This window comes from Ambystoma mexicanum, chromosome 1p, assembly GCF_040938575.1.
Source record: "Ambystoma mexicanum isolate Mex_15411 chromosome 1p, UKY_AmexF1_1, whole genome shotgun sequence".
In the NCBI taxonomy this organism is placed as follows: Eukaryota; Metazoa; Chordata; class Amphibia; order Caudata; family Ambystomatidae; genus Ambystoma; species Ambystoma mexicanum.
The window spans coordinates 796,532,611-796,553,771 of NC_090921.1; the positions used below are offsets into that span (position 1 = coordinate 796,532,611).

The following is a 21,161-nucleotide window of genomic DNA, read 5'->3' on the forward strand; positions in this document are numbered from 1 at the left end:
CAGGAGTCAGGCTGGGAAGGAAGCAAAAACATCTCATAGCACATAAGCGACTCAGCGCGAACCCCGCTCCGAGGTGCGACGGAGGGCCACTATGACTGCACGACATGGAGCCCGCAGAAAAGGAACCCAGAGGGAGCAGCTGCCAGGACGTGGCAACCAGTAGAACCTCGGTGATGGAGGAGAGCACATCCCAGGCAACGCAATCTTCCCAGAATCCTCTCCAGTGCAGGATACCAGGCAAGAATCGACCCCTCATGCAAGCCCCAGCTTTGTAGACAGGAAGTTGTACGCATCTTAGCCCCATGACACTTTATTGCAAATAGCAGTAAAATAAACATTTAGCTCGAGAGAGGGACTTGGGTGTGCCCAGCCCACTTCATTCCGAGCTCGTTGCAAACCTTATAAAAACATCAAACTAAAGGTGCAGAAGCGGCTGTTTACAGATACATTCCCCCAGAGGCGATACAACATTTCTCTCTGCTTACATGTGCATGTTCAAGAGCCTGGTTTTAAAATAAATGCATTGTAAAGTGGGCGTCCACATAACACAGGAGGCAGGGAGGCCTGACACTCAACTATCAAAGCGAGATACATGGGCTATTAGAGAGACTGTCCGCTGGGAGGAAGTGTTACATAACTAGCAATGACCGTCTCACTCAAGACTTGCCAGTTCACTGAAGCTGTGTTACATAGCTAGCAATGACCGCCTCACTCAGACTTGCCAGTTCACTGAATGCTGTGTTACATAGCTAGCAATGACCGTCTCACTCAGACTTGACAGTTCACTGAATGCTGCGTTACATAGCTAGCAATGACCGGCTCACTCAGACTTGCCAGTTCACTGAATGCTGTGTTACATAGCTAGCAATGACCTTCTCACTCAGACTTGACAGTTCACTGAATGCTACTTTACATAGCTAGCAATGACCGGCTCACTCAGACTTGCCAGTTCATGTTACATAGCTAGCAATGACCGCCTCACTCAGACTTGCCAGTTCACTGAATGCTGTGTTACATAGCTAGCAATGACCGTCTCACTCAGACTTGACAGTTCACTGAATGCTGCTTTACATAGCTAGCAATGACAGGCTCACTCAGATTTGCCACTTCACTTAATGCGGTGTTACATAGCTAGCAATGACCATCTCACTCAAGACTTGCCAGTTCACACAATGCTGTGTTACACAGCTAGCAATGACCGTCTCACTCAGACTTGACAGTTCACTGAATGCTGCGTTACATAGCTAGCAATGACCGGCTCACTCAGACTTGCCAGTTCACTGAATGCTGTGTTACATAGCTAGCAATGACCTTCTCACTCAGACTTGACAGTTCACTGAATGCTGCTTTACATAGCTAGCAATGACCGGCTCACTCAGACTTGCCAGTTCATGTTACATAGCTAGCAATGACCGCCTCACTCAGACTTGCCAGTTCACTGAATGCTGTGTTACATAGCTAGCAATGACCGTCTCACTCAGACTTGACAGTTCACTGAATGCTGCTTTACATAGCTAGCAATGACAGGCTCACTCAGATTTGCCACTTCACTTAATGCGGTGTTACATAGCTAGCAATGACCATCTCACTCAAGACTTGCCAGTTCACACAATGCTGTGTTACACAGCTAGCAATGACCGTCTCACTCAGACTTGCCAGTTCACACAATGCTGTGTTGCACAGCTAGCAATGACCGTCTCACTCAGAATTGACAGTTCACTGAATGCTGTTACGTAGCTAGCAATGACCGCCTCACTCAGACTTGCCAGTTCACTGAATGCTGTGTTACATAGCTAGCAATGACTGCCTCACTCAGACTTGCCAGTTCACTGAATGCTGTGTTACATAGCTAGTAACGACTGTCTCACTCAGACTTGCCAGTTCACTGAATGCTGTGTTACATAGCTAGCAATGACCTTCTCACTCAGACTTGACAGTTCACTGAATGCTGCTTTACATAGCTAGCAATGACAGGCTCACTCAGACTTGCCAGTTCATGTTACATAGCTAGCAATGACCGCCTCACTCAGACTTGCCAGTTCACTGAATGCTGTGTTACATAGCTAGCAATGACCGTCTCACTCAGACTTGACAGTTCACTGAATGCTGCTTTACATAGCTAGCAATGACAGGCTCACTCAGATTTGCCACTTCACTTAATGCTGTGTTACATAGCTAGCAATGACCATCTCACTCAAGACTTGCCAGTTCACACAATGCTGTGTTACACAGCTAGCAATGACCGTCTCACTCAGACTTGCCAGTTAACACAATGCTGTGTTGCACAGGTAGCAATGACCGTCTCACTCAGAATTGACAGTTCACTGAATGCTGTGTTACGTAGCTAGCAATGACCGCCTCACTCAGACTTGCCAGTTCACTGAATGCTGTGTTACATAGCTAGCAATGACTGCCTCACTCAGACTTGCCAGTTCACTGAATGCTGTGTTACATAGCTAGCAATGACTGCCTCACTCAGACTTGCCAGTTCACTGAATGCTGTGTTACATAGCTAGTAACGACTGTCTCACTCAGATTTACCAGGTCACTGAATGCTGTGTTGGTGGTGGGTGCTTTATTGGTATGTGTTTTCCCATGCAAACATGCCGCTGGTATGTTGGTGTCATAAGGAACATATCACTGGTATCTTCGACATATTAAAGACATCACGTGCATGCAATTCCAGCGGTACATTAGACTAGCCGAAAGTGTCGTTTGCGAATGCGTCCTGCTTCTTGGAGGTAGGTCTGACCTACTTAAAATATCTGTGCATAAAATGAACTGGATAGTTGTCAGCTCTTTGGGTATCTGTTCTGCCAGCGTGATGCAGATGTCTCTTAGGTAGTCCTCTCTCGGGAGTGGCAGAGTCGAATAGTTTCCAACTTTCATTTCATTGCGGCCTAGCTGAATGTCTTTTTGCTAACAGTCTTCAGTCGTTCTCGTCGCTTTGGCGTTGCTGGTGGATGGAAGGCCTCAGGATCCACAGGAACAGAGGGGCGGGCAGAAGGTCTCAGCTTCTTGTACTATTGGTGCACCATATAAGGCTGCCTGTCGGCTGCTCTCGTTTTATTGGCACAGAGCATAGAAGGCGGCATATTCTTATGCTACTGCTCAGCTCTCATTACTACAAAGCACGCTGGGACACAGTCTCGTGCACACCGCAAAGAACCTTGAGCTCGTGTGCTAATAGTGCGGGTCATGGAGGGCTGTTGGCGTGTGTGTTCCTGAGCGCATAGACAACCTAGAGCTCCTGCGTTTCCGATGCACTGCATCGTACTGCCGTACTGATAAAGCGCAGAGAGAACCTACATCTGTTATAGGTGCAGTGAGCTGAGGGCATACGGGTCCCGCAGTCAGCAGTCCTGGTGCAGGGAATGGAGTCCCTGGGGGCCCCTGTATTACTGGCGCAATGAACAGAATAGAAGGGCTCCTGAATGGAGGACCTTGGGCGCTGGTCTTGCTAAGGCTGTGCAGGAAGGATCCCGGGCTCTTGTATTACTCCTGCAGTGACTAGAGGGGTCCTTCCTGTATGTTTCTGGTGCTGCAAATGGAGGACCTCGGGCGCTGGTCTTGCTAAGGCTGTGCAGGAAGGTGCCCCGGCTCTTGTATTACTCCTGCAGTGACTAGAGGGGTCCTTCCCGTATGTTTCTGCTCCTGCGAATGGAGGACCTCGGGCGCTGGGCTGTGCAGGAAGGAGCCCTGGCTCTTGTATTACTCCTGCAGTGACTAGAGGGGTCCTTCCTGTATGTTTCTGCTGCTGCGAATGGAGGACCTCGGGCGCTGGTCTTGCTAAGGCTGTGCAGGAAGGATCCCGGGCTCTTGTATTACTCCTGCAGTGACTAGAGGGGTCCTTCCTGTATGTTTCTGGTGCTGCGAATGGAGGACCTCGGGGGCTGGTCTTGCTAAGGCTGTGCAGGAAGGAGCCCCGGCTCTTGTATTACTCCTGCAGTGACTAGAGGGGTCCTTCCGTATGTTTCTGCTCCTGCGAATGGAGGATCTCGGGCGCTGGTCTTGCAAAGGCTGTGCAGGAAGGAGCCCCGGCTCTTGTATTACTCCTGCAGTGACTAGAGGGGTCCTTCCTGTATGTTTCTGGTGCTGCGAACGGAGGACCTCGGGCGCTGGTCTTGCTAAGGCTGTGCAGGAAGGAGCCCCGGCTCTTGTATTACTCCTGCAGTGACTAGAGGGGTCCTTCCTGTATGTTTCTGGTGCTGCGAATGGAGTACCTCGGGCGCTGGTCTTGCTAAGGCTGTGCAGGAAGGAGCCCCAGCTCTGTGATTACTGGCGCAGTGACTAGATGGGCCCTTCCTGTATGTTTCTGGTGCTGCGAATGGAGGACCTCGGGCGCTGGTCTTGCAAAGGCTGTGCAGGAAGGAGCCCCGGCTCTTGTATTACTCCTGCAGTGACTAGAGGGGTCCTTCCTGTATGTTTCTGCTCCTGCGAATGGAGGACCTCGGGCGCTGGTCTTGCAAAGGCTGTGCAGGAAGGAGCCCCGGCTCTTGTATTACTCCTGCAGTGACTAGAGGGGTCCTTCCTGTATGTTTCTGGTGCTGCAAATGGAGGAGCTCGGGCGCTGGTCTTGCTAAGGCTGTGCAGGAAGGAGCCCCGGCTCTTGTATTACTGGCGCAGTGACTAGATGGGCCCTTCCTGTATGTTTCTGGTGCTGCGAACGGAGGACCTCGGGCGCTGGTCTTGCTAAGGCTGTGCAGGAAGGAGCCCCAGCTCTTGTATTACTCCTGCAGTGACTAGAGGGGTCCTTCCTGTATGTTTCTGGTGCTGCGAATGGAGGACCTCGGGCGCAGATCTTGCTAAGGCTGTGCAGGAAGGAGCCCCGGCTCTTGTATTACTCCTGCAGTGACTAGAGGGGTCCTTCCTGTATGTTTCTGGTGCTGCGAATGGAGGACCTCGGCGCTGGTCTTGCTAAGGCTGTGCACGAAGGAGCCCCAGCTCTTTGATTACTGGCGCAGTGACTAGAGGGCCCTTCCCGTATGTTTCTGCTCCTGCGAATGGAGGACCTCGGGCGCTGGTCTTGCTAAGGCTGTGCAGGAAGGAGCCCCAGCTCTTGGATTACTGGTGCAATGGATTCTAAGGCTTCGTGTGCAGGCGCTGATGCTATCAGTGCTCTGTATGGAGGGCCTCGAGCTCTTGTTCCTGGTCTCCGGGGCTTGCTTTTCCAGCGCAGACTAAAGTTCGTGTGTTCTGCTACCCCTGCAGCGCATGGTGGAACTCTGCCAGTTCTACTACTTGTGCGGTGCATGGGCCCGGTGTTACCGGCGAGCAGTGGGATTCTGGCTCTCGTTTTAGCAGTGCATACTAGGTCTCAGGCTCGTATTACTGGTGCAGAGCATAGAGCGCCTCTTGTCCAGTGCATGAGGGTCTCAAGCTTGTCAAGTCCCGCGTGTGCAATATAGCAGGCTCTGGTGATTGATGCTAGTGCAATGTGCAGTGCACAGGGTGCAGGAGGCTCATGTGCTCGGCCCCCTTGAAGGGGAGCTTCTCGGCGCTGTAGTGGTGCACCACCTCGGGGATGCTGTTGAACACGGCGCTCGTCTGATTCAGCGTGAACTTGTTCTCCTTTGTCTGGGCCACGATGATGTGCACGCACCCCTGGCTGGTCCTGCCACGGAAACAAAAGCAGAGAGGACAGTCACTTGGGGAAGCGGGGTAGGCGAGGTAAGGAGGACAGGGGTAGAAGGGAAAAGGCAGGATGAGAGGGATTTTGAGAGGATGAGTGCCAAATCATAGGCAGGCAAGATGCTTGGGGCAGCAAAGGAGATTCCAGCAGGGAAAGGGTCAACTCGAAATGGGGTGAGAAGAGTGGGAGGAAGGATATGCAAGACAGGGGAGGAGTGGAAGGTGAGAGGCCAGACGGGAAGGGGTTACATTGAGACCTAATGAGAGGAGGGATGCGAGTGGGAGGAAAGATGATCAGGTAAGGTAAAGAGGCTGGTGCTGGACAGGGAGAAGGCAGGCGAGAAAAGGTGAAATTGAAGCTTGCTGGGGTGAGAGGAAGGATGGATTGGGTTAAGGTAAGGAGGCCGATGGTGGACAGGGAGAAGGCAGGCGAGAAAAGGTGAAATTGAAGCTTGCTGGGGTGAGAGGAAGGATGGATTGGGTTAAGGTAAGGAGGCCGATGGTGGACAGGGAGAAGGCAGGCGAGAAAAGGTGAAATTGAAGCTTGCTGGGGTGAGAGGAAGGATGGATTGGGTTAAGGTAAGGAGGCCGATGGTGGACAGGGAGAAAGCAGGCGAGAAAAGGTGAAATTGAAGCTTGCTGGGGTGAGAGAAGGTGTGGGAGGAAGGATGGATTGGGTAAGGTAAGCAGGCTGGTGGTGGAAACAAAGGCAGGTGATAAAGGGTTAATGAAAGGACAGGTCGGAGATGAAGATGCTGAAAAGCATAGGTCTTTGCTGACAGATCGGCGAGGAAGAGTATTAGAAGCTTAGGGCCTTTGGCGACGGGAAAGGTCAGAGAGGAAGAGTACTAGAAGCTTAGGGCCTTTGGCGACAGGAAAGGTCAGAGAGGAAGAGTACTAGAAGCTTGGGGCCTTTGGCGACAGGAAAGGTCAGAGAGGAAGAGTACTAGAAGCATAGGGCTTTGGCGACAGGAAAGGTCAGAGAGGAAGAGTACTAGAAGCATAGGGCTTTGGCGACAGGAACGGTCAGAGAGGAAGAGTACTAGAAGCTTGGGGCCTTTGGCGACAGGAAAGGTCAGAGAGGAAGAGTACTAGAAGCATAGGGCTTTGGCGACAGGAACGGTCAGAGAGGAAGAGTACTAGAAGCTTAGGGCTTTGGCGACAGGAACGGTCAGAGAGGAAGAGTACTAGAAGCTTAGGGCTTTGGCGACAGGAAAGGTCAGAGAGGAAGAGTACTAGAAGCATAGGGCTTTGGCGACAGGAAAGGTCAGAGAGGAAGAGTACTAGAAGCATAGGGCTTTGGCGACAGGAACGGTCAGAGAGGAAGAGTACTAGAAGCATAGGGCTTTGGCGACAGGAAAGGTCAGAGAGGAAGAGTACTAGAAGCATAGGGCTTTGGTGACAGGAAAGGTCCGAGAGGAAAGGTGCTGGACACATAGGGCTTTGGTGACAGGAAAGGTCAAAGAGGAAGAGTACTAGAAGCATAGGGCTTGGACGATAGAAAAGGTAAGAGAGGAAGAGTGATGGAAGCATAGGGCTTTGGCGACAGGAAAGGTCAGAGATGAAGTGTGCTGGAGCATAGGGCTGTGGTGACAGGACAAGTCAGAGATGAAGAGTACTGAAGTAGAGCGCTTTGGCCTATTTATCACTGGGTTGTGGTGCAGGCAACATAAGGACTGTGGGGGCAGGTTGAATCAGGAGAAGGGAAAATATTTAGAAGGAACACGGGAGAGACAGAGGGACAGGAGAGGGAATGTAGAAAAGGGGGGGGGAGGTCTGGCATGAAGGGAGAAAGGGACAGAGGGAAGGAATGCTTTTATGCGGAAAGGGGAACTGAGCGAATCCCTGGGATTTCTGGTTTTGGGTGCGTGTGACCACTCATGCGCTCCTAGGTTGTGCTGGGAATCGTGTGTGCAGCAGTTTGTACAGTTCAAGTTCACCCTGTGGATCGGCGGTGGTTATCTGCAGTGTATGGAAAAATCCATACTGCTCTCTGGGATGGGGGTTTTGGTCAGCAGTCTGCTAGGTGCCATCATGGCCTCAGAGCTGGCAGTGGTGTGCCAAGTGAATTGTGAGCCATAGTGCCTCCGAGTTGGCACGTTTGGTCCGCACACTGTTGGGCACCTTACAGAAGGGTTGCGAGGGCTGGCACTGGTGGTCAGCACAGGGTTTTTACAGGCAGTAGCGGTCAGCAGTTTATGGGCGCCAGTGAGTCCAGTGGTCGTAAGATGTGTTTAGGATACTTGAATGTCCACATGCAGGCAGTGCTTGTGATGATTTGCAGTATGTTGGGTATTATAGTCTGTATGGATCACAGTGATCCAAGGGTTGGCAATGGTGATCACCAGTATAGAAATGTAGGGTTGGAATTGGTGTTTGGTCGTGTGACGGTGTCATTGCGTTCTCAGGATTGGCAGTGGTGCTCAGCAGTGTGTTGGGCAGCAGATCATTCTCCACACAGATTGTGGTGGTCAGCATTGCTGGGAGTTCAGTGTTTTCAGTAGTGGCAGTGGAAGTCAGAAGGGTGCAGACACTAGAGTGTCCGCAAGGAAGGTAGTTGGAGCCAGAAGTGTGTGGGGCAGCCTATTCTCCACATGCTTGGCAGTGCAGGTCAGCAGAGAATGGGTGCCGAAGTACTTGGGCTAAGGGCTGGCAGCAATAACTAGCAGTTAGGCTGGGGAGGTAGCAGAACCAGCAGTGGGTGCCAGAGTAGACTGTTTTGATCAGCGGTTTGTCAGCGCCATATTGGCTTCTGTGTTCGCAGGGGTGATTAGCTGTGTCCTCTGCGTTGGCTACCTTTTCGCCTGCCCACTAGCGCCCGTGTTGGCCGACACTTAGGGCCTGTTTTTTTCCAACTCAATTGTTTCTCGCACTCGGGCTCAGCTTCCTGAGGAAGGAAAGGCAGTCACTGCACCAACAATGATCCTCTGAAACCGGAGGACAGTGAAGAGCGAGCTGAGGACACGCAGAACCGGGGGCAGGAGACCAGGACGTGCAGTCCAGCTTGGGGTGGGAGTATGGGGGAGAAGGGCAGGACAAGAAAAGTCCAAGCTGGAGAGCCAGGGACAGTCGCCCTGGATGTAAATCGGGCATGGGGTGAGGGCGCACGGGGGTTTGAGGAGATCGGCCTTGTGTTGACCTAGATGCAGCCGGCCCGGTGTGAAAGGGGTAAGGGCAAGGGAGAGAGTAAAAAGGTACTCGCTGTGCAATGGGTCAAAGTGCATGTTTGGGAGGGCGCTGGTGTTAGGGTGGGTAGTCAACGCGCCTGATATGGGAGCTCGAGACACTAGGCTACGGTGTAAAACTAGACTGTGATGGGGCGGTGGTGCAATGAGAGCACGGGACAGCAGACCGGACTGTAAAGTCAAATAGAGAGTTTTCGGAGTTCATAGGGGGCAAGCACCATGAGGTGGGGCAAAGGACAAACTGAGTGTAAAGGGGGAGGGTAAGAGTACCCATCATGTGACTTGTGCTGCAAGGGGGGATGTACGAGAAAATCTAAGTCTTGTGGCAAAAAGCCCCGGGATGGTGGCAAGTAAAGCAGCCAAAGCATGCAGAATGAGGCACACGTGACAAAGTTGGGCAGACAAGAATTTTGGTTCAGAAATTGGGGAGGAAAGGACAGGGCCGTGGTGGGCGACTGGACACCTTGAACACATTTTACTTCTTGTACTTTTGATTTTTTCCCTGGTTTTGTTATGTTAAATTATTATTTTAAATCTGCCTAAATTCCTTGTATGCCGCTTTGGCTAGAGGGTGCCTGGCATCTGAAAAGTGCCCCAGGGTCTCGTTCCCGGCTAGCGCTGCAATTTTATTTCTTTCCTACACGTATTGACTGCTATAGTCTGTCTTTGCTGCCTATTAGACAGACTTTTGGGATTGGCTATTTAGGCTCATACACTCCTTCACATTGCCGGTGCACTGTGGACACTGACAGGTACGGCCTGGCTGCCTACTGTGATTATTATTTATATTTGGTTTTATTTAGCTCTTTCACATTATTTGTTTTCTTTTAGGCACCGGGTTCTCCTGGGCCGTGGCGGGTGACTAGACACGCCTTTTAAAAATTGTAGTTCTTGTACTTTTGATTTTTCCCTGATTTAGTTATGTTAAATTATTATATTAATACTGCCTAAATTCCTTGCATGCCGCTTTGGCTAGAGCAGAGGTATTTAAACTGTGAAGTTAAAAAAAAAAGAAAATTGTTTTTCAATTCAATTCAAGATGACACCTTACCAAAGGGGGTACATTACAGCACATATAGTAGACATGGGAAGGATAGCTGTGTTATAGTTTGTGGGGCGGTGAGGGGCGAAGGATGGGGCAGGCCAAGTGGGTGGACAATTTACAATGACAGGCACCCAGGAATGAATTGCAGGACAGGCAGTGAGTGGTATTTAAAAAAAAGGTTGCACTGGTGCAAGTACAATTGGCACTAGGGCAAACATTACCGTGGTGAAAAAACAGTCAATGCATTTTGCACCAGGGCAAAGGACTAAGACTAGGGCAAACATAGCTATGGCGCAAGAAATAATAAAAACACATTTTTTTGCTCTGAAGCAATTTTTACCCATGTGCTAATTGCCCTTGCTTGCACCAGTGCAAAGTTTCTATAATAGTACCCAGTGTGCACGGACCAACTACAAACTGCGAAGTGAATCCCTTTGGTTGGCTGGTCAGCTGAACATCCAGTCTGCGGGCTCGCACAGTGTTGGAACAATAGTAAAGGGAGTAATGTGAGCAGAGAGCAAAAGAAGGGGATATGTTCTACGTTCAGAGTATCTTCTCCTGCAGTGTCCGAGCCAATGTGGCTAGGGCTGTCCACCTGCCTTCCAGTGCAGGTCCACAAGGTTGGCCTGAGATGGTGCATAGGTGCCCATCAGATATGAGGGAATGGTTTCAAGCTGCCTGGTAAAATATTTTGGAGTGGCAGTACAACTTGACCGGCACAAAACGCACATATTCTTTTAATTACGTCAGGCACGTAGGGCCAACCAGCGAAGGGCACACGTGGTATGGGAGGCATGCTTACTGTGCTCATTACCCAGCCATGCGACAGGCGTGTGGCTGTGGCCTGCAGAGAAGCTATGCGTAGAGAGCAGACAAGGGTCTTGGGGTGCTGTACACATCAGACAGGATTGCAGTGGTGAAGCACAAGTTGCACTACGTTTGACAAGCAGAACAGAGAGGAGTCTTGGGGTGCAGAACTGGCATGCATGACGGGCGACGAGAGCACAGGAGTCATCATGGGGTGCAAAGCAGGGCCGCGGGTGACACATTGCCAGAAAGAAGTGTATTGGAGCAGAAAGACATCAGCCTGGGTGCAAGGGTGGAGGGCCATAGGCTGTAGTACTCACTTTAGCGCGATGGAGTACTTGCTGTTTCCAGATTCACTGTTGCGCACCAGAAAGCTGGCTTCCTTGCATGGCTGCAAACGGCTCTCGGCCTCTGCCCTGGTGACAGCTCCATGGTACCAGCTGTGGAGGAACAAACATACTGAGCATGGGCACTCCTGCTTACGTAACTCAAGAGGACGAGTGAAACGACCATCTCCCCAGGCAGGATTATGCCTCCTATCCAGTGATAGGATCTGTCACTTGGAAGCAGGTGGGGAGAGTTCCTGGTCAGACTTTAAATGAAAGCCTTCAAGATGCAAATCCCATACATGTTGTGTAGCTGAGAGTTAGCAGGAAAGGTGAGCAACAAAGATGGAGTGGGTGTGTGGTATTTCTTATAGAGGACTCCTACCATATTTCCAGGGAGCAGTGGGTTGCTTGTGACATCCCAATCGGTCTATCCTTAAACTGTATGTAGTGGAGTTCAGGTGAAATGCATTTTCCACAATTCTCTGATCGTGATTAGAGAGCAAAACTCCTACAACGGACAAGGCAAATTCAAGAAGGGTTCGGAGTCTTATGGTGGTTTGCAGTGCCCAGGTTGATCCCAGGGGTATGTTAGTGTGACAGTGGTATAGGTTGACTGCTTTGTGCTCTATTGGACTTACGGCTGCCTCTCCAGAGGGATGAACGGCTCCACCTTCTCACTGTCGCTGTGGTCAGGTGTCACTTGTCGCAGAACTTTCCGCTGCGGTCTCACAGACTCTTCCTTAGATTGAGATCTCTCAGGTCCGTCAAACTGAACTGCAAAGAAGAAAAGTTTAAAAACACCACAACCAACGACAGGATGGTAAACATGATCTTTTATAAGGACACTGCAAGAGCCTTAGTTAGATTTAAACAAGCAGCAAAAATAACACCGCTATGGAGGCCAAGTGATTGCATTTTTAACAAATGTCTATGAAAAACACAGATCAACAAACTGCAGAGACCCAAAAGTAGGTGGTCTGGATCGGCTGTGCCTGAAAAAATTGGAGCATAATAGCTTTGTGCTAAAAGCAATCCACTTGCCTCCAATAGAGATCAAGTTATAGATCTTGTGTATCGTTCACAAAGCAAAGGACCAAAATATCAGCAGAAACTGGCACCACACTACACCCAGACCAGAACATGTCACTCCAGCATGTCCTACTCAATATGCAATCTGTCCAACCACAGTCAGGAGGGCGAGTATGGAGGCATGTTCATAAGGGCCCAACAAAACGGTATTACCCAAATGGACCTTTTACAATTGACCTTTTGCACAACTGACCGAATTATAGTGTTCCAAATTGACCTTCTGTCAATTGACCTTTATATTATTTTAGTTATTTCATATATATATTGGGTTAGTTTTGGATTATAAATAATATAAGGGCATTGGGTGAAGGGTTGCAGGGGGTTTTGGATTGGGTGGGAGGTTGCAGGGGATTTCCCCCCGCATATATGTCCTAATTGACCTTCTAAATTAGGTCAATTCTCCCGAGGTCCATTCTCCTGAGGTCGATTTTGAAAAGGTCAATTAGTATACAACCAACAAAACAACACCAGTTCCTCAAACACACTGAACATCAACTACCTAGGCAAGGAATCCCTGCCCTCTCATAGACGATAAACCTAGCATCAGACAGACTACTTGTCAGCGAGTACCCACAAGCTGTGCAAGGGACCATCCTGCAAAGGAGACCGTTTCTATATCCCACAATGTGGGACCCCGGCTACAGGCACCAGAGACCAAACCCATCATCAAAACTACTGAACTAGCGTCATGGGACAAGCTTGGGGGTGCTTGAAGGGAGACCTGTCTCTAAAGTACTCTGAGATGATGTGCTAGTGCTATACAAAAAGTAAATAAAATTATCTACACCATTTCAAAGGAGAGGATAGAAAAGAACACTGCTTACAGTGGTAGTTTACTCAACACCATCGCCTCCAATGATGGCCTGCTAACATCTCCGCATCCAGGGTCATTTTTTTAAACAGGGATTATGTTCTTAAAAATTTAGCTTACCTTTGACATTATGAGAGAGTCCTATATACAAATCAGTTCACCTTCATTGTAAGGGGCAATATGGCCCAAATTGTTGGACATTTTGGTTGCAATGTTGCCATCTAAATCTTTTCCTCTGTAGACAGAGTACACAGATTCCACCCTTAATTTCGGTGCCTTGCAGCCGAGGACACCAGCTACACTAGAGGCTGCTTGTTGCCAGTGTATCACCTGGCCTCGCATTCCCAAAGCAGCTTTGTTTCATTCACCTAAACGGGAGGGTGTACACAGGCGTGGCCTTCATTGCTCACTCAAGCTACACTTTCGGGATGATTTGTATCTGAGATTAGATGTATCTGCATAAGCCTTATCCTATCTGGCAACGCCACAACTGCGAAGGAGAAGAGGGGTATACTGCAAGTTACTCTGTGGCAGAGCTGCAAACACCCCCGCTGCCCATTTGTTAGCACCGCAACAGCATATAGAAGCAACAGAGATGACTGCTGAATAACATAACATGGCAGGTTGGGCATCCATATCAAGGAACTTTGACAAACCCCATTTTCTGAGACACCCCAGTCCTTTGTGTCCATATTCTGTTTACCTGAAAGAGCTCTCACAATGTGTTCTTTTTTCCATTCCCATGGCTGCTCGTATTCTGCCGCTGGCCTCTCGTCATTCTCGGGCAGTCTTCCATTGGTTGCGCGGGGCCGCCTTTCCTGGGGCGAGGTCGGCAGTGTGTTGAGCCTTGGTGATGCTTCACTATCTCCCTCCATGGGCTCATAGGGGGTGTCATAGAGCTGGTTTCCTTTCCCGAGCAGGTCCCTGGAGGCTCGCCTCTCTACCTTGGCACTGGTCCCGATGAGTTCACTAGGGCTGTCAATATCTACAAGGAGGCTGACTTTAACCAGTGGGTCCTTGGAGCCTCTGCGGCGAATATCTAGAAACGAGAGGACAAGTAGTGAAAACATGCCAGGAGACTCTTGTACAGTAGTAGAAGCAGCAAAAACCTGGAGGGTCGGTCAACCAGGAGAGTCGTGTAGCTGTAAACCTGGAGGAAGGATGAGGAGAGGTGTAGTGAAAACAGACTACCAGGAGATTCTGGTTGCAGAGGGGGTCAGTTATGGTGGTCAACATCCTGAAACAGATTTTGAAATGATATCTCTATGGTTACATTTTGGAAAAGAGAGAGGGTGGTGAAAAGACTCAGATTCCAAAAGGAAGGGTGGAGAAAGGTGGGCTGAAAAAACAACATGTACATACATTTTGGAGAGATGGCCGAGAAAGGGAGATTGATAAAGCAGAATTTGGGTCATGGAAACAGGAAATATTTCCTTCCTGGTGATTCTAGTACTCTTAGTCTTTGCTCCCCCTCCTTTGGAACTGTTTGGGAATGCCTGCCCTGCTGCCAGGTGAACAGGCCTCTTCTTACTTTTCAGAATGGGTGCCTACAGAAAATATCTATTGGCTTGCTGAGAACCCAACCTGCATGTCGTCAAGCATCACCATTTAGTTTTTAAGTGTTTTTATTTTCAATGCAAGGTTGAAGCACAGTATATGCTCCAAGAGTACAGAGAGGAGGGTGCTGTGAAGGCGCTAAAGGTAGAACCAAGTACTGCATCACCACGAAAATCCTTTTTAGCTTTTTAGAGAGGCACAGCTTTGATCCTATACAACATTTTGGAGTCTTTCCTTGAAAAACACGTTTCAAAATAACAGTAACAGCGTATATCCTTTTATATATTTGTGCAGCTCGTATATCCACAAATATGTCCAACAATATAGCCTACATTACTGCTTCCATTATAGTTTTTGCCCTATCAAAATCTGGATGAGACAGAGGAAGTCAGGATACACTGGTAGTGTACCTTTTTCCATTATGCATTACCAACCCTTAAATATCTAAGCACTCCTCTTAAACAATGAGATCCTAAAGCAAAATACATATAAAAGATCTAGGCTGATGTTAAGCAAGTCTTAAAATATATATGAAAATAAGAGTGTCTTCATTTTTTCCTGAATGAATGGAGCCCAAAACCTCTCGTTCACTTGAATCGGTGTCGAGAACTGTGTATCATGTGTTGGCTCTCTGGGGACGGGAGGTGGTTACCATTTTATATGCGTTGAAATGGGAGGGCCATTTCACATGGTGTGCTTCATGAGTGAAAGTGAGAAGACTTAACAGACAGCAAATGCAATTTTCTGAGGACTGGAGTTATATGTGTACGTCTAGGAGTGTTAGGGATTATTCGTGATGTAGTCTTCTATAATACTTTGATATGCTGATTTATATAGTCACGAGAACCAGCACACACTATGTTACAATAATGCACCCCACAGCATACAATGCCCCGACAATGATAGCACAGTGGGTTTCTGAAAGTAACAGTGCAAGCTGTATTCATCGCCCGAGATGATAATTGGTGGCATTAACGATGGAATTCATTTTAGGTCACATGGGGGCATGGAATTAAGGGTAATTCCCAGTGCTTTGACCTTGTGGACTTTAATTGAGGATGGAGAAAAAATAAATTTCTGGATAAGTAATGAAGGCTTTTTTTTCCAAGGACCTAGTAGTGGAGATCAAGAGAAGCTCAGTCCCGTCTTGGTTCCACCCACACGAACTATCTGCCATCCACCTCTGTGCCTGTTTCAAGATGAATGGAATACAAGAAACATTGGACTGATAACCGCAGTAAAAACTGCACAGGTAGAAGATGTTCAGCATAGCCAGAATTCACAGTATTCTAGCAAGGTTTTGAAAATAGAGTTCTGGGCACCTGCCCCTTTGCTATAAAAAAAGAAAGGGGGACTAGATTCCTCACGACTTAAGAGGCAGATGATCTGGCTACTCTGGAGAAAACCAAGGGTCCAGTGAACCCTTTCGGTTAACTTGGTTTTCTGAAAGGTTTGTGTAGAAGCACAGCGAAATATTAGACTGAATGAAATTAGAGTCTTTTTCTGAGTCTGAAATGTAGGTGGGTTCCAAATGCCTTGGTACAGATGGGTAAATATATCAGCCTCTGGTACCGATAACAAATGCTTCGGTATCAGTAAATAGTCAGGTGTCACAAGGAAGCACCATTTCCAGCTAATAGCTGTTTTAGCTGGAAATGCTTTCTCGGTTTTTAGCATCTATTCTCATGTTTATGACTACAATAGGACAACTTGGAGACAGGCTCTGCTACCGATTCTCGTGCCAGTTGTATAGAGGAACCTCCACTGACACCTTTTATGATTCCTCAAATGATGCAGAGATCAAGTTGGTGGTTGTGGAATGCATAAAGGAGCAGTAGGGGCACTCTTAGCAGTCACCCCGATTACCAGCGAGAGAATACTTGGGCCCCAACAAAATCCTCATCACAAGAATGGAAGACTCAACCATAGGGCAAAGTTTATTATCTTTATTATCAATCGAAATTACAGGGATCGCGCAAGATCAGCATCTCGTTCCAGAAGCTCTCCTCCTTCAAACGTGGGTTACACCATTTTAAAGGCTAGTGACTTCATAAACACAAGTTATGTCCCAAAAAACCTATCAGCAATGGGGATTAGTTAGTCTATGAAAACTATGTATGTAATCCATAGGGGTTAGACTGGTTATTGGATCGCCATATCTGGTGGCTCCTCTTAGGACCACCTCTAAATGTTACCATTACAAAGTTGCAGGTCAACAGGGTAATTATTGGCCCCTGCAACACCGTGTGCTTAAGGTGAAAGGTAGCTACGGATTGGACAGAACAGGTCTTCCCAGCCTTGAGACATTGGACAGCTACCAGGTTGAGTGAAACTATTCAAGGCAATGGGAAAGATCACAAAGGTGCTATGTGTTCCCAATAAGTTGCCATTTCCGATCGCCTGAGTCCTGAGAGCGTACATCCAGCTTTGAACCTGCGCAGTAATTGTATCTTTCCACCTCTGGTTCGATGGGAAGAGCATTCCTTCATCTGCCTCAATAGACAATGTCCTTTTCTTCTAGGTCACGTGTGCAGGGACCATGAAATGGAGCTCTCCCATTTGTAATTATGATGATTTTAGGCTAGATCCTTTGCAGGTGCCTTAGGTATAACAAATTTGGAATAACGAACAACTTTTTAAATGACCAAAAAATACTGCATTTTTTATTTAAAGTATATTTAGGGGGTGGGCTAAGGCAATAAAACGGGTCGGGAGGGGCTTGGGGTAAGGCTGTGGATGTAGGGAAATGAGGGGCTTGGGGAGGGGACACCCCAAATAAATGAAAAAATATTAGTTATTTTTTGTTATTTTAGGATTGTTTAAATTGTTTTTGTTATTCCCGTTTTCGTTGTAATCACATGGAACCAGTGCCTTATCGCCTTGGTAACTGGAAACTTTCCGTCTCTGCTCGTCCTTGGCTAGGATGTGCATCGTGTGTCTGTGCTGGAAGCTCTGCCTGCCTTTAGCTGAATCAGACTATCAGCCTCTCCATCTATTAGAAGTTTGCCTTGCTTTCCCCCGTTCACTTCAATGCACCTATGGCTTCCATCTTTGTTCTTATGGGCGCCCATGTTAGTCGTAATAAATAATGAGAAAGCTAATTGTACGTATTCTTAGCATCTTGCCATTTCCGTATAGCTGAAGATTTACTCGTGTAAGTGTATCAGTCCTGTAACTACTATGAGTAATTAGCATTTTTTTTGTGTCTAGCTGCAATAAACTAAAAATGTCTTCGAACTTTGTGCATGGATACCTATATGCTTCATGTCTAACGCATCTACGTCTAGATGTCAGTAGTGATGTCATCAGCTTCTCGAGGTTATAGTCAGTTGACTGGCTCGATCAAGGACAACTGTATCTCTTCCATATTGTCAGTCGGGTACGGTTGGATGGCTGTCTGAGCGAATAAGGTGTCTCACATCTGCGCTACATCACCGATGGCGATGAAGGGCCTAGGATTGATGTACATCTCTCATTTCTATGCCTCCGGGCTGTAAGTCGGGTGGGGGTCATGAGGGCCACATTCAGATCTTCCACTTCAAATGTTTTCTATGTTCTCGCACCCCCTCACCACCAATACCGATTTCAATGTGCCAGGACACTGGAGAGAGATAGACTCAACCTCCAAAAGGAAGAGAGCTGTGTAAAGTCTTTCACTGAGGTTGAGGTATGATGACTGATTCACCATGGAGAGCAGCACACTTGAAAAGCTTGGTACTGAAGTTTGAGTTCATTACTGCAGTATCTTTAGAACCTCATCTGAATGTAAGAGAATATTGGCAAGAAACCAAGATTTGGGAGCATTCTCTCTGAGAGGTACTGGGAGATACATGTGCCAGAAATGTCCATTCCTGATCGGACTGTGGAATAACCCAGTTTGAAGGGAGATCGTATTCCTTCTAGCGAAGATTTCACCTCATAGGTCTATTCCTGCTTGCTATTTCAATGCCATGACCACTTAATGAATTTTAAGGGTGCCTTCATTACAGATACGCTAGTGAATTCTACACAGATCTAGCAGATAATTGCTTGGTGAAACATTCCCCAAACAAATTGGGCATGCTCGGTGTGAGTCAGACACAGAATGGCCTACCACATCTGGCGCATTGCTTGAACCCAGCCATCATCGACATTCGCCCGAGAAGAAGGGAATATTTAGAAAATGTGCCATTGGACTTTAAAATATTGGCCTGCCACAAAAAACACGGTCCAGAAAGGTGCCAGCAGGACCAAACGTCAGGGCATTTTCTCACTTTTAAACAATGGGTGCCCACAACGTATGACTGCTTTATCTAGGAGTGCTCAAGACACAAGACGAAGCTCTGGGTGTGCATAAACCCACTAAGGAAGCCTAGGAGTCCTGTAATCCAGAAAGTAAGATGTTAAAAACGATATCGATTACGTGACTGGATATTTGCACTGGGGTTACAATACTGCACCAACTGAAACTGCCTGTGCAGCAAAAAACAAATTTACCATATTTCTACAGTATTTTTGAACACCTTAAACTACACCACATCAAAGCATTATTTTTGCTGACATATGCAGGTGGAATTTTATCAATTGTAGGCAAAGGGGACCCAGATATGATTTTAAAATTGGCCCTCGCACATCTTCGTTGAGCCCTTGGTGGAATCTTGAATATAAGCTTTTCCCTGCATCCTACAGGTAGGCAGATAAGATAAGAACTGAGGGGTGATGTTGGTGAATCATGGGTGGAGGGTGCATGAACAGAAGATGAAGGATACTTGCACTGGGTCTCCATTCCAAATTTAGAGTGATCTTGCAATTTTGGAGGAGCTTTTTCTGAGTCTGCCAGAGGGGCATACTTTCCTAACGTCTGGCATCTCCAGGGGGTTCTATGTGATTTGGTTGAGTATTATTTATTGAAGTAGAATTCATCAAATTCTTTTTTCTGCATGATTTTGCTGCAAATATATACAGGGGAAACCATCCGCAGCATCCCCCTTAAACCTCCTACATGAATTATTTACCTAAGCCCACCCTACAAATATATCTGTGGCATAATCTGCTATAAAAAATTTGATTAATTCTACTTCGTTTAAAAACACTGCAACAAAATCTCCCATTTCCCTCTAGGGAGGGTGGAAGAGGGGGATGACTGGACCTCTTTTCATGATGTATGCTCCCCACTCATGCAACTCCTGCAGTGAACGGCAGGATTCAAAAACTGTGAGACGCACTATATCAGGATGAGTGCCTTTCTTTAACTGCCATGTGCACCTGTTTCAGCAGCACAGAGCGGAAATGTGGGCTAAAAAATGGCATTTCCACCAGAATTTCCCCGACCACAACCCCCACCATACATTTTGGCTTTCTTGGAGTGGCTGGATCACAATATTCGCAAGGGTGAAGCCAGACAGTAGGTGACAGACGCAGGGTGTTTGTCTAGTCGCATGTATTCTTTTGTAGGTCTGTGGCCTTGTACGTTTTGATGTTATTATAGTTGTCTAGGTTTTCCCACTGCTTCTTACAAAGCGCTTTATGGCCGATTCCTTCTGATTCAAAGCACTATAACATGTGTTTATTGCTTCCATCGATCGTACAGCCGCTTTTGATGCTGTAAAACGTAACTGTTTATGGTCCAAACTCCTTCTGTGGGGAATCCCTGTTGGTCTTTTAAGATTGATAGTGGGTTTATATTCGGTTTATATATTTCTTGCCAAATTTCGAACTTTCGCAGCTTCAGACAGCGTTGCATTTTGACAATCTTAATCTTTACATGTCAGACATAGGCGACCATTTAAAAACTGCTGTCTTTATTACTCCTAACCTCCATCATTTAAGGCCGTTTTGGTTGTCTTATGCGGATGACTTTCTCATTTTCGATTGTACCCCGGTGGGACTGCAACGTTTTATTGATGCATTTCCTGTTTTCATGGACAACCATGCTCTCCAGATTCATCCCGCTAAGACAAAAATAATGCAATGTTTTAAGAGTAGGAAAGAGACTGTCTTCCGATGGCGTTTTGGTTCAGAGCCAGTTCGGAAAGTCGACTCATTAATTCACTTTTCTTTTTTTTTTACAATCTAGACCTGGCCCAACAAAGCTTAAAGTAGCTGAAGAGTCATACTTTGGCCCTTGCTAATCAATTGGTGAGGGTCGATTCTTTATATGGTAGCTATACCCTAAAGCCATGTATAAAGTACCGTGACAAAAAGATTGGTCCTAAAATCCTATATGGCATGGATGTTTATCCTTTATCCATTTTAGAGTATTTGCCAACTCTTGAGGCTCTGATTTCTGTATCTACCTAACTCTGTCCCGATAAATGCAATTAGATAATAGTTGGGTATTGTATCTTTGAGAGCTTGAGCACAGTGGAAACCTATGTCACTTGTAACAAACATTCTATGTCCATTGAATGGTTCACTGTTTGAGGATTAGAAATAGATTTTGGAGTCAAAAGGTAGTATATGGTTGGGTGAGCATAGTTTCTGCACTGCACTCCTTTCAGAGGTGGCCTGCTCCTTGATGGATATAATGGATCATCCTTCTAAAGTTAAGAAACTCCTATTTGACTATGATTGGATTAAAACCATTCAGACATTGCACTTGCATTCCTCTCTTAGCCATCTGCAGGGAGAACTTAAGAAATTAGTAACATTGCCCCCCCCCCCCCACTTTTTATTTTTTTCGCTATTTATGATATAAGTCATTTATAACGCGCCTGTACACAAGTGTT

General features: G+C 47.3%; 1 protein-coding gene across 3 annotated transcripts in view; it reads right to left on the reverse strand.

The window, feature by feature from the left end:
- Window positions 1–294: 294 nt before the first annotated feature.
- Window positions 295–21,161, reverse strand: part of SHE (Src homology 2 domain containing E) — a 156,651-nt gene continuing 135,784 nt past the window's right edge. The window contains exons 3-7 of one of the 3 annotated variants that reach the window (XR_011304397.1): window positions 13,601–13,936; window positions 11,636–11,771; window positions 10,989–11,108; window positions 5,013–5,614; window positions 295–4,901 (exon numbers count right to left, since the gene is read on the reverse strand). Coding sequence is in view for 1 of the 3 variants with exons in the window: in XM_069651980.1 (XP_069508081.1) it covers window positions 5,428–5,614; window positions 10,989–11,108; window positions 11,636–11,771; window positions 13,601–13,936 (779 nt within the window). In the remaining 2 variants the exon portion in view is untranslated. Of the gene's footprint in view, window positions 5,615–10,988; window positions 11,109–11,635; window positions 11,772–13,600; window positions 13,937–21,161 lie in introns of all 3 variants that reach the window. The other 2 variants (XR_011304398.1, XM_069651980.1) reach the window with 2 other exon arrangements.